This window comes from Balaenoptera borealis (genome assembly GCF_965194805.1).
Source record: "Balaenoptera borealis genome assembly, chromosome: 6".
In the NCBI taxonomy this organism is placed as follows: domain Eukaryota; kingdom Metazoa; phylum Chordata; class Mammalia; order Artiodactyla; family Balaenopteridae; genus Balaenoptera; species Balaenoptera borealis.
Window position 1 is genome coordinate 35,311,464 of NC_138863.1, and position 13,319 is coordinate 35,324,782.

Consider the following 13,319-nt stretch of genomic DNA (forward strand, 5'->3'; position numbering starts at 1 on the left):
CTCAAATGCTGAGCCGTTCAGAGATGCCTTAAAAACAGCTCATGTGTGTACGTTTCGCTTCGCTTGCTGGGCCACTAATATTATCTACACTCTAATGAAGGCAGTTCGCCTATGAATCTTCTTGGGGAAGAAAATATTCTTTGCAGACCAGTACCTTTGCATCATGGATAATTCTATAATTTAATTGCCTTTTCTAACATCTACTTTCTGCCAGTAAAAAATATGCAAGAAGTCTTGTCATGTTCTACTTGGCTGGCTTCTGGGGAATTAACACCAGGCATATAAATCAAAATTAACTTTTTTTTTTGGCAGGAAACCAGGATTAGAAGGAATAATGAAGATTTGAAGGTGGAAAAAAAATGCAGTTTTCACAGAATCGTGGGAAGTTTAAAGTTGAGAGAATCTTACAGATAGTCAAGTAGTGGCTCCTCAAACTTTAAAGTATATTCACCTGGGGATCTGATTAGAATGCAGATTCTGATTCAGAGGCTTGGGGTGGAGCCCGAGAGTGCATTTCTAATAAGTTACCAGGTGATGGAGACGCCGCTTGTCCAAGGATGTGGTGACAGAACCATAGCCCCCAAAGCCAACCACCCCCTAATCCCCAGGAACCTGTGAATATGTTAGGCTACTGGCAAATTAAGGCTGCAGATAGAATTAAGGTTGTTAATCAAATCACCTTGAGAAGGGGAGATTATCTGGATTATCTCAGTGGACCCAATATAATCATGAGGGTCCTTATAAGTAGAAGGAGGAAGAAGAGAGTGTCCGACTGACTCACTGTGAGAAAGACCTGACCAGCCATTGCTGGGTTTGAAGATGAAAGGGGGCCACGAGCCAAGAAATGCAGGCAGCTTCTAGAAGCTGGAAAAGGCAAGAAAACGAATTCTCCCCTAGAGCCTCCAGAAAGGAATGTAGCCCTGCTGACACCTTGGTTTTAGCCCAATGAGACCCATTCAGACTTCTGATCTCCATAACTGTAAGATAGTAAATTTGTGGTATTTTAAGCCACTACGTTTGTGGCGATTTGTAATAGCAGATCCCATTTGTCACAGCAATGGGAAAATACTATAACAGACCACACATTGAGGAACAAAGTCTACTTTTTTCTTCCTCCTAATATGGAGCCATCTTTCCCTGTCTCAACAACTATCCTCTTTTTAAAAAAATATACCTTCCAGAGTGTGGCTCTCCCTCCCCCAAACTCCCCCTGACACACACATTTTGAGGGAATTCTAACCATTCATTCAAAGCCAGATTTCATGAGAGAAAGTGAGATGAATCTGTGAGATGAATCTGACACAGTATTTGCCCTCAAGGACCTGACAAAACCATAGGAAAATAAGGCAACGTCATAAATAACAACTAACTCAAGGTCATTCTGACAACAAAATCCTCTCTGAGTCTCACCTGTTCTCTATTTTTTCTTTCACTACCCTGGACAGGTTCCCTTTGCCTTTCGCCTGGACTCTGGAAAAAGCCTTCTAATTGGACTCTCTGGCTTGGTTTCTGCTCTCTCCAATCCATCTTAAAACAATCATCACACAATTCGTCTCCACAAAGTGCCTGAGTGTGTTGACTGACGGGAGAATGGAGCTGGCAGTGAGAAAGAATTTGAAGAGAGGAAAGACAGGAGATAAATTATGAAACAAAGTCCCAGAGGAAATGAAACAAAATGGTATCAAAATCCATGTGGAAAAGTAAGCTTTGGAAGGGAAGGCAGATTCTTTCTCTTTCTCAGAATTCTGAGGAAGGAAGAAAGGAGAGAAAGGAAGAGTGAAGATAGAGAAGAAATTTGAGATCGTGAGGAGGAAAATTGAAGGAAGGTATTTCCTCTGAGTGAGAGTTTTAGAGTTTGCCTTAGGGCTAAAATGTGGGAAAAGGTTTAGAGCTGCCTTATGGGAATGTGATAGGAAATGGCCTAGATGAATGAAAGAGGGCCAAGCTGGACTGAAGGGCCACTAACGCCGGATGGCACAGATTTGTCATGGAGCCAACTGGTGTGGCTTTCCTCAACAAGCCAGAGGTAGAAGCAGACAAAAGGAATGATCCAAGGTTATGAACTCTAAGAAACATTGTGTTAGATCCTAGGACTCGGGGATACGGCGGCTGAGAATCATAAGGTAGATGATCAAGGCATCTGTGGGCAAATGAAGGGGGATGATGAATTGGGAGACTAGGGAGAGACTAAGGGACGAGAGATCCTGTTGAGAACACAGAGCAGATGCTCAACAGAAGGAGAGAATAAGAGAGGTCAATGATAAGAAAGTGGCCAGAGAGAGGATGTTAGATGTTGCCAGTCCTTGGTCCTGGTTCTGCCTTCTGGTGTAATCTTTTCCCTAAAGACCAGCCCTTCATTTTTTGTTTTTTTCAAGGAACGAATGTGTTCCTCAAAATTCCATCTCCTACGGAGTAAAGTTATGCTCTTCTGTTTTTCATAAGCTGTGCTTCCCAAGCTTTCACCACCCTGGTCGAGCTCCTCTGAGTGCATCCTGGTGAAATGTGGTCCTATAAATGAAGTACATTGTTCCAGAGGTGTTTGGATCGGAGCAGAGGATTGTGGGACCTGCACCTGTTTTGGTGGGGCCCTACTTACCATTAAAGGAATCTAAGATGGCATTAGCACTTTCAGGGCCCTCATCAATTACCGGTTCAAACAGAGCTTACTATGTTAGTAACACACCCTGGATTGTTTCTGTGACAAGCGTCCCCCATCCTATACTTGTATAGTGACTAGAATGCAATGGTAGGATATTGCATTCACTTTTATTAAATTTCAGTCTGTAAGTTCTGACCTATCACTCCAGCCGCTGTTAGCTTTTAGAACCTTGCTTTCTGCCATCAAAAACAGGGAATGCATTAGTCATTCCTTCCAATTTTATATCATTTAAAACATTAGTTGCCATCATCGGTATCCTATCCAAATTGTTGATCTGAATTTAGACGGGCCAGAGGCCAGAGTATCACCACAAGAACTTCCCTCAGAGTTGGTACTGCTCTCTTAATCCACGTTCACTTGTTTATTCATTCATTCAGTCAGTCACAATGAACAGACTAGGCTAGAGGCTGGAGTGTAGCAGTGATAGATACATTCCCTGACCTGCTTTGGAGCTTATAGTCTAAGAAGGCAGATATTTGATGAGTGTTACATAAGGGGAGGCAAAGATGAGTTGGTTACCTGTAACAGGGGGACCTATCCTAACCCAGAGAATCAGGGAAGCCCCATCTGAGGATGGAAGTTTGTTTACACTGAGAATGAAGGGTAATAAGACCAAGCCAGGAGAGGGAAAGGGGAGAGGAGATGGAATATTCCAGGAAGAGTATACAGCATCTACTCACGGACAGGACTGAGTGACTGGAAGCACGTTCAAAGGAATGAAGACCCAGGACTGTTGGAGCATTACACGTTAGAAGGAATGGGATTTCAGATGAAGCTCTATCAAAAAGGCATGAGGCAAAGTGTGCAAGGCTCTGCAAGCCATCTTATGATTCTGTGCCTTATCCTAAAGGTAGCCATTGGAGGGACCTACTCAGAGGAGGAGTGCGGTATTTGGGTATTTAAGAAGGTCACTGTGGTTTCTATGTGGATGAATTGGAGGAGAGCAAATGGATGCCAGGTAGGATTCTAATACAGTATCGAGGGGAGAGAAAGTAGACCAAGATGGAGCAGTGGAGAGAATGACTCACAAATTACTTGGGGGGAAGTGACTGATTTGTGTCGCGAGGAATGAGGAAGACGGAAGATGAAGGAATCTGGATGACTCCCGGGTGTCTGGCTTGAGCATTTTTGTCGATAGCGGTGTCATTTCCTGAGAAAAGAAGTAGTGGTGAAAATGGAACCTTCTGCTTGAGGGGGCTGGGAGGCATCCACGTCCAGACATCTAGAGAACAGTCGAATCTATGAATCTGCAGCTCCAAGGAAGAACTGAGCCAGGGATACCGAGTTGGGCATTGTCAGCATCTAACAGTGGTTCTCAGCCCTGGCTGCAAACTGGAAATCACCTGGTGAGCTTTAAAATGTACCTACATCCGGGTCCCACCTCAAACAATTAAATATGGGCCTGGACATTCACTATTTTTTCAAGTTTGCCTAGTGGTTCTAATGCCCACTCTGAATTGAAAACCGCAAGTGAGAGATATAAGGGAAGGCTTGGAAGCTAAGGGATAGTGTGGAAAGAAGAGAAAAGAAGGTGGCTACTAGGACAGACCTCTTTTTAGGTATAACTGCTCACCTATTAACTAATTTACCTGCATGTAAACATCCACGCCTCTGTATTATTTAGGCAACATCGTCATTTTAAAAATATCAGTTCTAGTTTGAACAGTTTTAATTTTTGAGAGGGTATTTCAGTTATTTATTGCTGCATAACAAGTCACCCCAAAACTCTGTGGCTTAAAACAACAATCAATTGTAATTTTTCAACGTTTCTGTGGGTCAGGAGTTCAAGAGGAGTTCGGCTGAGTGGGTCTACCTTGGGGTCTTTCATGCAGACAGAGAGAGCAGTTGGTATAGTGGGGGGGAGGTGCAGCTGAGGTCTGGCTGGCCATCTCTCTCTTCATGTACTATTCTCAGGTCTTCTCTATGTGGTCCTTAAGGGCTAGTCTGGGCTTCCTCAAAGCATGGTGGCCTGAGAACAGTCAGATTGTTTACATGGCTGCCCAGAGTTCCAACACAAGTGTCCCAACTAGTGAAGAAGAAGCTCAATCACCCACTATGAAAGCCACAGAGAGTCACTTCCTTCCACTATCCTGGTCAACCAGTTCCAAAAGCCTACCCAGTGTTAAGGGGAGGGGCTCAGACCCCACCTCTTAATGGGGGAGATATTTTATAGCCGTTGAAGAATACAATCTGGCTCAAAGGGTTAAAGCAACAACAACCCAGACTTCTTTCCATCAATTCAGAGTCTACACTTTCTCAAGTCACTGAGCATTTGAGGGCAGGAAAAAAAGCAAATTAATGTAACAATTACACTACTAAATGAAAATTGATAGCTTAAAGAAGTTATATAACTTCTCTAATTCCTAGAAATAAGCCTGATAAATTGATTTGTTGAGTATCTGATACTTAAATGAATGCTTCTCCTATGTAAAGAAATAGTAAAATTAAAATCAGATACAGTGTCTTAAATGTTTTAATTTAGTCCATGACACATTTTTCATATCAGAATTCTCATCTTTAATCTGGCACATGTGTAGGTTTGATGTATATCTCAAACGGTTGCTATTAGTAGCAGCTGCCCTTCTAATCTATATTGAGACAAGCAATGGACTTAATACACATTTCATTCACTTAGCTACTAGCATGTATTCAGTGTATACCTGCACATTCTCCATAACTGTGCTTTATTCTTCTTCATATTTTCCCAGAACTACCAGTTAGACCTGCACATAATTTAGAATAGGGTGAGCCTCTGAGTCCATTGGAAGTCTATTTTCAGCCAGCCTTTTATACCCACACAGTATTAGGACTTAGGTAAATGTTCTGTTGAGCTATTTTCTCTGATGAAATCCATATCTGGATTTATTAGTGAAGACAAAAAGAAAAAGGGAATTTTATTTTTACAAGGCATTTTGTTTTGGCATTTTAATCAGAATAGTAAGATATTTTTAATTTATCTTCTGCTTCTAACTTAGAATATTCAGTAAAAATATTTCCTCACTTACTTTGGAACTTAAGGTCTTCACTTGAGGGGGGAAGCTAATTATTGACATCTGCTCTCCCTGTGGGTTTTTTCCCCCCTGCTCATTCACAGAACTCTTCAGATAAAGAGTACCATGAAGGTACAAGTCACTATTACCCTTTAATCAATACCAAATAAGGGAGTTAGTTACCTCTTAGTCAATACCAGAACAAAGGAGTTTGGTTAATCTCTAAATTATACCAATCTTGGGTATTTCTTCACTGTGGCATGAAGGAAGGAGGCCATCTCACCACCATGGAAACCAGGAACATGCTCTCTCCTTAGGGGAAGTGTTGTTTCTCACCCACATACCATTTTTTTATTTTAACAGGTCCGACCAATTTAAAAAACATGGTGATTTAAACATCAGTAAACATTATGATCTGTTTGACCGGATCTTGTTTTCCCAATGATTTTATGAGCTTGTTTGTTTTTACTCTAAAGGCAGTAAAAAGGGTTAAAACTAGTTTGTGGATTCAGCCTTAGTTGAATAGCTACAATTACAACTTGAGCCAATAAAAACATCAAACAAGCATGAACAAATGTCCATCGATGGATGAGTAGGTAAAGAAAATGTGGTATATACACACAATGGAATACTATTCAGCCTTAAAAAGAAGGAAATCCTCTCACATGCAACAGCACAGATAAACCTTGAGGACATTATGCTAAGTGAAATAAGCCAGACACAGGACAAATACTGCATGATTCCACTTATAGGAGGTATCTAACATAGTCAAACTCACAGAAGCAGAGAGTAAGAACAGTGGTTGTCAGGGGCTGGGGTAAAAGGAAATGGGGAGTTGTTGTTTAATGGTATAAAGTTTCAGTCATGCAGTTTAATTAAGTTCTAGACATCTGCTGGGCAACACTGTGCTAGAGTTAACAACACCACAGTGAACACTTAAAGAAAATAATCTCCTGTTAAACACTCTTACCACAATTACAAAAAGAAAAATGTTAACTTTAAAGTATATCATTGCTCCTCAATCATCATTTCAGTACATTTTTGTTGATAGTTATCTTCAAGAACTGAGCAGCAGAGTTCTGAAGGGTCTGTACACAGGGAGGCATCAGAAATGACATACCAGTGAACCATAAATGTACCTTATAAATAGTTTAATCAGATTTTTTTTTTTTTAAACAAGGAACTGAGTATGGAGAGGTTGCGTACCACATTCAAATTGAGGCAGTTGATTTGTATCAGGACTAAGGCTGCCCCCAGGTTCTCTGATCTGTGGTACAGTCCGCTTTTCAGTCTTTTCTGGGGCCTGTGAGGTGGAAAAGACCATGGATTCATCCAATATTAGAGCTGGAAAGGATTCTGGAGATCCTCTACATAAAAGAGACCCCTCATTTGGCAGATAAGGAAACTGAAGCCCGGTGAGGTTCCACATTGTACCAAAGGACACACAGTTTTTCAGTAAAATTAATGTGTCCCCTTGTTTCCTTAAATGTGGTTAGAGAGTACACTTCTGATAGAAAATAAGACTCCTAAATTATCCTTTGCCCTAGAAGTTAAGGCGGCTCCCTATACTAGTGGCAGTACGGCTCATCTTGCTAAGGGAAGGGAAATTCTAGAGTTTGTATTTTAATTTATTAATTAACAGAGGTTCTTGAAATTTTTATTAAAAATTTTAAAAATCTCATGCTTTTCTCTTATATGATTGAATTCCAAAATAGATATTTCAATTTCCTTTTTAAACATAAAATTTTGTTATACTCTCAAATATTGCGGTGGCACAGAAATCTCCCTCTGTGGGAAACAGAGTTGACTGACAGCCTAGCTACCGCCCCTCTGGGTCCACCCAAGCCACACTCCACCCAGGATGCACCCAGTCAATGGCTCAGGTAGGGGGTGCTAGTGAAAGCTCATTTCTGAGGGATATGGGAGTTCCCCAGCCGGGGAATGAAGACTCCCCATTGACCTGCACAAACCTTCTTAGAACTGCACTGCCCAGGGAGACTCTTCTTACCCAATTTTTTTTCCTTCTCCTTCTTCTTTCAACTATGGCAGACCTGCATGCTTGGCAGTCTGTAGACTCTCCCTGCCTGCACATCCTTCCTCCCCTTTCTCTTTTACAAGCACCTGCCTCCACTGCTTCCCACCCCCAAGGCACCTCTTAATCATCTAATCCCACCTTGGCCTCTGCTCTTGGAGACTCAAAAGAACACAAATATGCTTTTTCTAATTACTCCCGTCTTTTCCCTACTGACATTCTAATGCTTGTCCCGACACAGGGAGGCACGCTCACTTCCTTCTCCTTTCTTCCTACTGGCTGAGAATCACCGTTACAGAATCTTGGCTCAGTTATTTGACTGAGTATTTTGGGGGCATAAATTCTATGATATTACTATTATAGGAGCTATTGAGTACACAAATAAATTAAAAATCTATTTGTGCTTATAAGGAGCTTGTAATCAAGTTGTGGATAAATCACAGAGAAAAAGTGGTTTTAATAATAATAATAATAATACAAGCAGTATACTGTTAAGTGGTGACTCAATCAATCTACCTAACTACCTATCTAATCCATCTGGACAGATTTTTAATGCTCAAGGTCAGAAGAGAAGAAACCATTGCAGCTTTATCATTTTTTTAAAAATTTGTAAAAATTGGATAATTTAATGTGAAGGATCATTGTGAAAAATAACTAGAATATTGGTAAAGTACACATAAATTCCAAGGGATTGCCAACAGAGGTAACTTTTTTCCTGCCGCCACAGGTTTTGATTTTGACATGCTCTTGTATTGTTTAGCATTAACCCTCTACCTTGTATGTAACTCTCAGCCAGAGTGCAAAAGGGGCTATGATGAAAGGGTGGAAGCAGGTGGGGCGGGAGGGCAGGAGAAGCATAACAGAAACACTGTGAATTCCGATTGTGTAGCTTGGGAAGAAAAACAATGTGATGCTAATCCTACAATAGTAAATTTCTTCTTATCTGCAGAAACTGATGCTGACATTTCCATTTATTCATTCAGTTCCTTTCGACTCCTTGTCAGATCTCTTCTAGTTGCCAAGCAACAATAACAGCAGTTCTGTACATAAGCATTAGGCAATAACTATTGTCAACGTTTCTCCGTTCTTTGAAAGGGAAATTTAATGACCCTTTCCTATGAGAAAATGATGACAAGAACCTATTCGTGGTGAAACCTAAAAGCTGTGTGTGTGGTTTGTGTTTTTGCTGTTTGAATCCAAGGGCTGGGCTAAACTGACCTAAACACTCGTACAGAATTATGAAATTCAGATTCGCTCCAAAGCTTGCATGGTTTGGTCTTTAAAAATAACTGCATATCATTAAAACTTGTCCCACATCCCATAAAATGAGTTCACTATTAAATGGAGTTAATATTTTAAAGATGCTTGATGATGGGTTTCTTTTGTACTTTCTCTGATCCTGTTAAAAATCTCTTTCATCAAACTCTTGGGTTTTTCTGACAGTACTCCCCCACACAAAGATTTGAACCATATTTCGGTACTTTATAAAACATAAGTCAAGACAGTTACAGGAAAAAATAAAATAAAATGGGACATCTGTCCACCTGTTGAGGACAGACTCCAGGACACAGAGTCTATGTCAGTCACCTGCACAAATGTTGAGATGGCCCCTCCCTGTTCCCACTGTGGACAAAAGGCTCCTCTCCCCCTGTCTAGTCCTCCTCCTCCATTTTAATGAGTCTATATAATTATTGTTTACAACCCAATTTACCTCCATAACTTTAACAGCTCAAAAAGCTATTCATAATAAGTGGCACATTGCAGCGAGGATATTATAGACTAAGTGATTCCCCATTTCCATATCATCATATTTTCTAATCCCACTTATTTTTTGTGAGGCTCAGCAATAGCTATAAAAGTTTGAGAAAGTCAAGTCCAGTTTTATGTTCTTTTTCTCATGTGGGCTTTTTATTGTGTTTTCTTTCTAATCTCAGTTCTATGTGAATTTATGTTTTGAGTTACTAACAAAAACATTAACTCAGGCTCCTTTTCCATTTTTTAATTGTAAAATACACAGATGAGCTCCCCCAGATCCTTTATAGTTTATAGGATTAAGAGCTCATAAAGCAGCTCTACTTTTATTACTGTATTTGATGATTTTGTCAGGTAGGTTTTGTTTTCATGTCCAATCTACAGATTAGAAAACTGAGGCCCAGAAAAGTTAAGTGACTTGCTCTAGGCTGCTCAACTAGTAATCAGGGAGCTACTTATCTCTGCTACTGTCTCCAAACTCCAAGCTCCTTCCATGACTTTACCTTGCTGGAGATCACTTCCCAAGCATACTTGGTTCCCTACAGTGGCTTAAGGATCACTTTTTGTTGGAATTAGTTATCAGACCATAACTAGACATTCAGCAAATATTATTTTGTAACTCCATTTGTAATCCCGTTTTACAAACCAGGATCCCCTTGGCTTTCCATCACCAAATTGTACTGCTGAATTGTATTCTATTTAAACTGAATTATAATAATGCATGAAAATATCTGACTGAAAATGTTATTTTGTGCATGCCAGTTCCAATAATCCTTTCTTACTCAGTTGAGAATTACGTCTAAAACTTTATAAGTCAATTTAGCTTGGTACCCTAGTGCTTCACATGAGAATAATGTAATAGTCACTACTGACCCCTATCCTTAACTCATCTATGAGGTTCTAGTGTTAAATTTCTTTTAAAAAAAACACGTTACTTAGAAAAGAGCTGTAGAAATTGAATTGGCCCTAAATATAGGATCCCTGATTAGCCTGAAGATTTTGTTCTGGTATCTTTCCTTAATAAAATGAGATATGGAGATTTTTTTCTCTTTTTTTTGGAGGGGGTACAATGGGATATGACTGGTTACTCACCAAAGGACCTCATCTGTTATTGGCAAAACCTACCTGAGACCACCAGTATTTGATAACCATCTCATAAAGATGCTGCTTTTCTGCAGAACCACAAGTAGTCAACCTAAGTAACCTAAGCTTGTTTTTAGAAGCAATTTAAAACTTGCTTTATTTAATAGCAAAGAGAGTACTAAAATGAGATGACACTTCCATTAACCTACATTTCAGTTTTCAAGAAGGATTGAGGTTTTGCAAAATATCGTGAATGGGAAATTTGTCCCTAAAGAACGTAACGATTCAAGCAGGCGTTCTCATTCATTCGTTATCCATTCATTTATCTAACTCGAACTGGGGTCAACTAGGTGTCAAACCCAAGAGTACGAAGATGAGAAAGGCCCAGTGCCTGCCCCCAAGGAGCACACAATCTCCCTTGGGGAGACAGACCACTAACCATCATGGTATGGAGGCAGAAGGCAGAGAGCCTCACTGAAGCACAAAGGAGAACAGAGGAAGGGCCAATAATTCAGGAGGGGCAGGAGGGCAGAGATAGGAGCCATCTGAAAGGTTTCCTAAAAGGGAGGTGAGTGAGGGTCGGGTCCCCGTGGAGGATGTCCCAGAGAGAGGAAACTACCTTTGCAAAGGCCTGGAGGCAGAAACATTCATGGTCAGGATGGCTGTGTTGAAGGGAGAGTAGAGAAGTGGCTACTGATAAAGGTGGAAATGTAAACAGGGTGAGCTCACACAGAGGATGGATGTCACACTCCTAAGGAGATCAAACTTTGACTTCAAGGATATTTCCAATTTAAATCCTTTCAGTTATATAGTCCAATAATATGGAGATACTTTAAAAGAGTCACAAAGAGTGTCAACTGTCAATTTCAGTTGTCTTGGATATGAGAGACCTTAAGTTAAGCTGCATGAGGACAGAAATGATTCTCTCACCAAAGCACCTCTTCCTTTCCAATTCATCCAATAGTGGACCCACTAGAGATAAATGATGAACTCACTTCACTGCAAGACTTTTACTAAGTATTTAATTTCCCACAGTGCTTGACTGGCTAGTGTATAAAAACACCACACGGATCTGTTCTCACATCTCTAAAAGCTTATAATTTATAACTTAAGACATAACAGTTATTATTCTTAATTTTCAGAACTAAAATGTCATTGCTGTGTGACAGATTGGGAAACAAACTAATCATAAAAAGGCCATAAAAGCTAATCACTAAAGGAAATAAAAGTAAGAAAATAAATCAATGTAAAATTACAAATGATCAGAATTTTCCGTTGTTTATTATGATTTATTAAATTGAGCTGAGAAATCTATTAACCTTTTGATATGGGAAGATGGAATTTACTGAGTTAGAGGAGCTTTACTTCCATTGTCATGCAGATGGATAATATTTACAACTTAAACATCACCCTCTTTCAAAACGATGCCAACATTTTGATAAGTTACTGAAGTGCAATGGCAGAAACACCATCTCCTGTTACTCTCCCTACGTGTATGTGACACTGGTCAGGACAAATGGATGAATGTGTCGCCTGAGCCCATGCACGGAGCATTCACCCTGAACCTCTGTGGTCTGTGAGATCACGGATCCGCCTCCTTCCCCATTTTGGCTCGAGGCCACCTCTGTTTTGAATAAGACACTCTATCTGCAGAGCCTACCATACTGGTCTGTCCACTGGCCATGTTTTGCAGGGAATCAATTACTATGACTCTGATTCTTTCAAGTGCTTTTCCTTCCCATAACCCAACTTTAGCAGCTGTTCAACCCATCCATCAACAGATATTTGGAAAGGGGCCAATATTTGGTCAGCACTGTGGTGCCAGACCCAGCTTCTCAAACTGGGAACACATAGTCTCACCCGAGTGTATGACTGTGAGTCACAGAGAATATGAAGCCGCAACGTAAAAGGGCCCAGAATTCTGTTACTGTTTGCTCAATGGTCAATAAGTGAAAACAGTTCTGTATTAATATAATATATGGAATATATTTCGGAATACAATGGATAAAAAAATTGCATCCAGGGCTTCCCTGGTGGCGCAGTGGTTGAGAATCTGCCTGCTAATGCAGGGGACGTGGGTTCGAGCCCTGGTCTGGGAAGATCCCACATGCCACGGAGCAACTAGGCCCGTGAGCCACAATTACTGAGCCTGCGCGTCTGGAGCCTGTGCTCCGCAACAAGAGAGGCCGCGATAACGAGAGGCCCGCGCACCGCGATGAAGAGTGGCCCCCACTTGCCGCAAGTAGAGAAAGACCTCGCACAGAAACGAAGACCCAATACAGCCATAAATAAATAAATAATTAAATAAATAAACCCAAAGTTTAAAAAAAAAAAAAATTGCATCCATTTTTAAGATCACACAGAAGACTCCAAAGAAATTATATGTGGAAGTTGGTTTTGACCATGTCCCAAAGTAGCAAGTTTGTTCTCCTGAGCCCTGGGGTTATTTTGGTGGAAAACTCTGGAAGCAGTAATACAGTGGAAAGAGCGTGAGCTTTAGAACCAGACAGAGCTGAGTTTGAATCCTTGCTCTTTCATATTCCCTGAGAGTCTGACTTTGACCAAATCACTTTATCTCAAGCCTCTGTGTCCTCATCAAACAGAAAAGTTATTTAATATGAAGATCTATAAAATAAGTAGTACAGCAGCTGGCAAAGCTGGGGGAGGTTTTAAAAATATACCATACCAAGTCATGTTCCTGCTTAATTCCTTTCAACGGCTTCTTTTGCCCTTTGAATAAAACCCTACATGTTTCTGTCTCAGCTTCTAAACCTTTTGGGGCACAGACCCCCTTTGGCAGTCT

The 13,319-nt window shown here is 40.6% G+C and overlaps 1 protein-coding gene and 1 long non-coding RNA gene across 7 annotated transcripts in view; one reads left to right on the plus strand and one right to left on the minus strand.

The window, feature by feature from the left end:
• Nucleotides 1–13,319, minus strand: part of SPATS2L (spermatogenesis associated serine rich 2 like) — a 166,970-nt gene that overhangs the window by 69,211 nt on the left and 84,440 nt on the right. The window contains exon 3 of one of the 6 annotated variants that reach the window (XM_082397371.1): nucleotides 5,320–5,515. The exons of the other annotated variants lie outside the window; for them this stretch is intronic. Coding sequence (XP_082253497.1) covers nucleotides 5,320–5,334 — 15 coding nt within the window. The 5' untranslated portion in view covers nucleotides 5,335–5,515. The remainder of the gene's footprint in view (nucleotides 1–5,319; nucleotides 5,516–13,319) is intronic. 6 annotated transcript variants of the gene reach the window in all.
• Nucleotides 1–13,319, plus strand: part of LOC309631240 — a 41,587-nt gene that overhangs the window by 8,508 nt on the left and 19,760 nt on the right. The window contains exon 3 of the long non-coding RNA XR_014246137.1: nucleotides 1,446–4,005. This is a non-coding gene — a long non-coding RNA (uncharacterized lncRNA). The remainder of the gene's footprint in view (nucleotides 1–1,445; nucleotides 4,006–13,319) is intronic.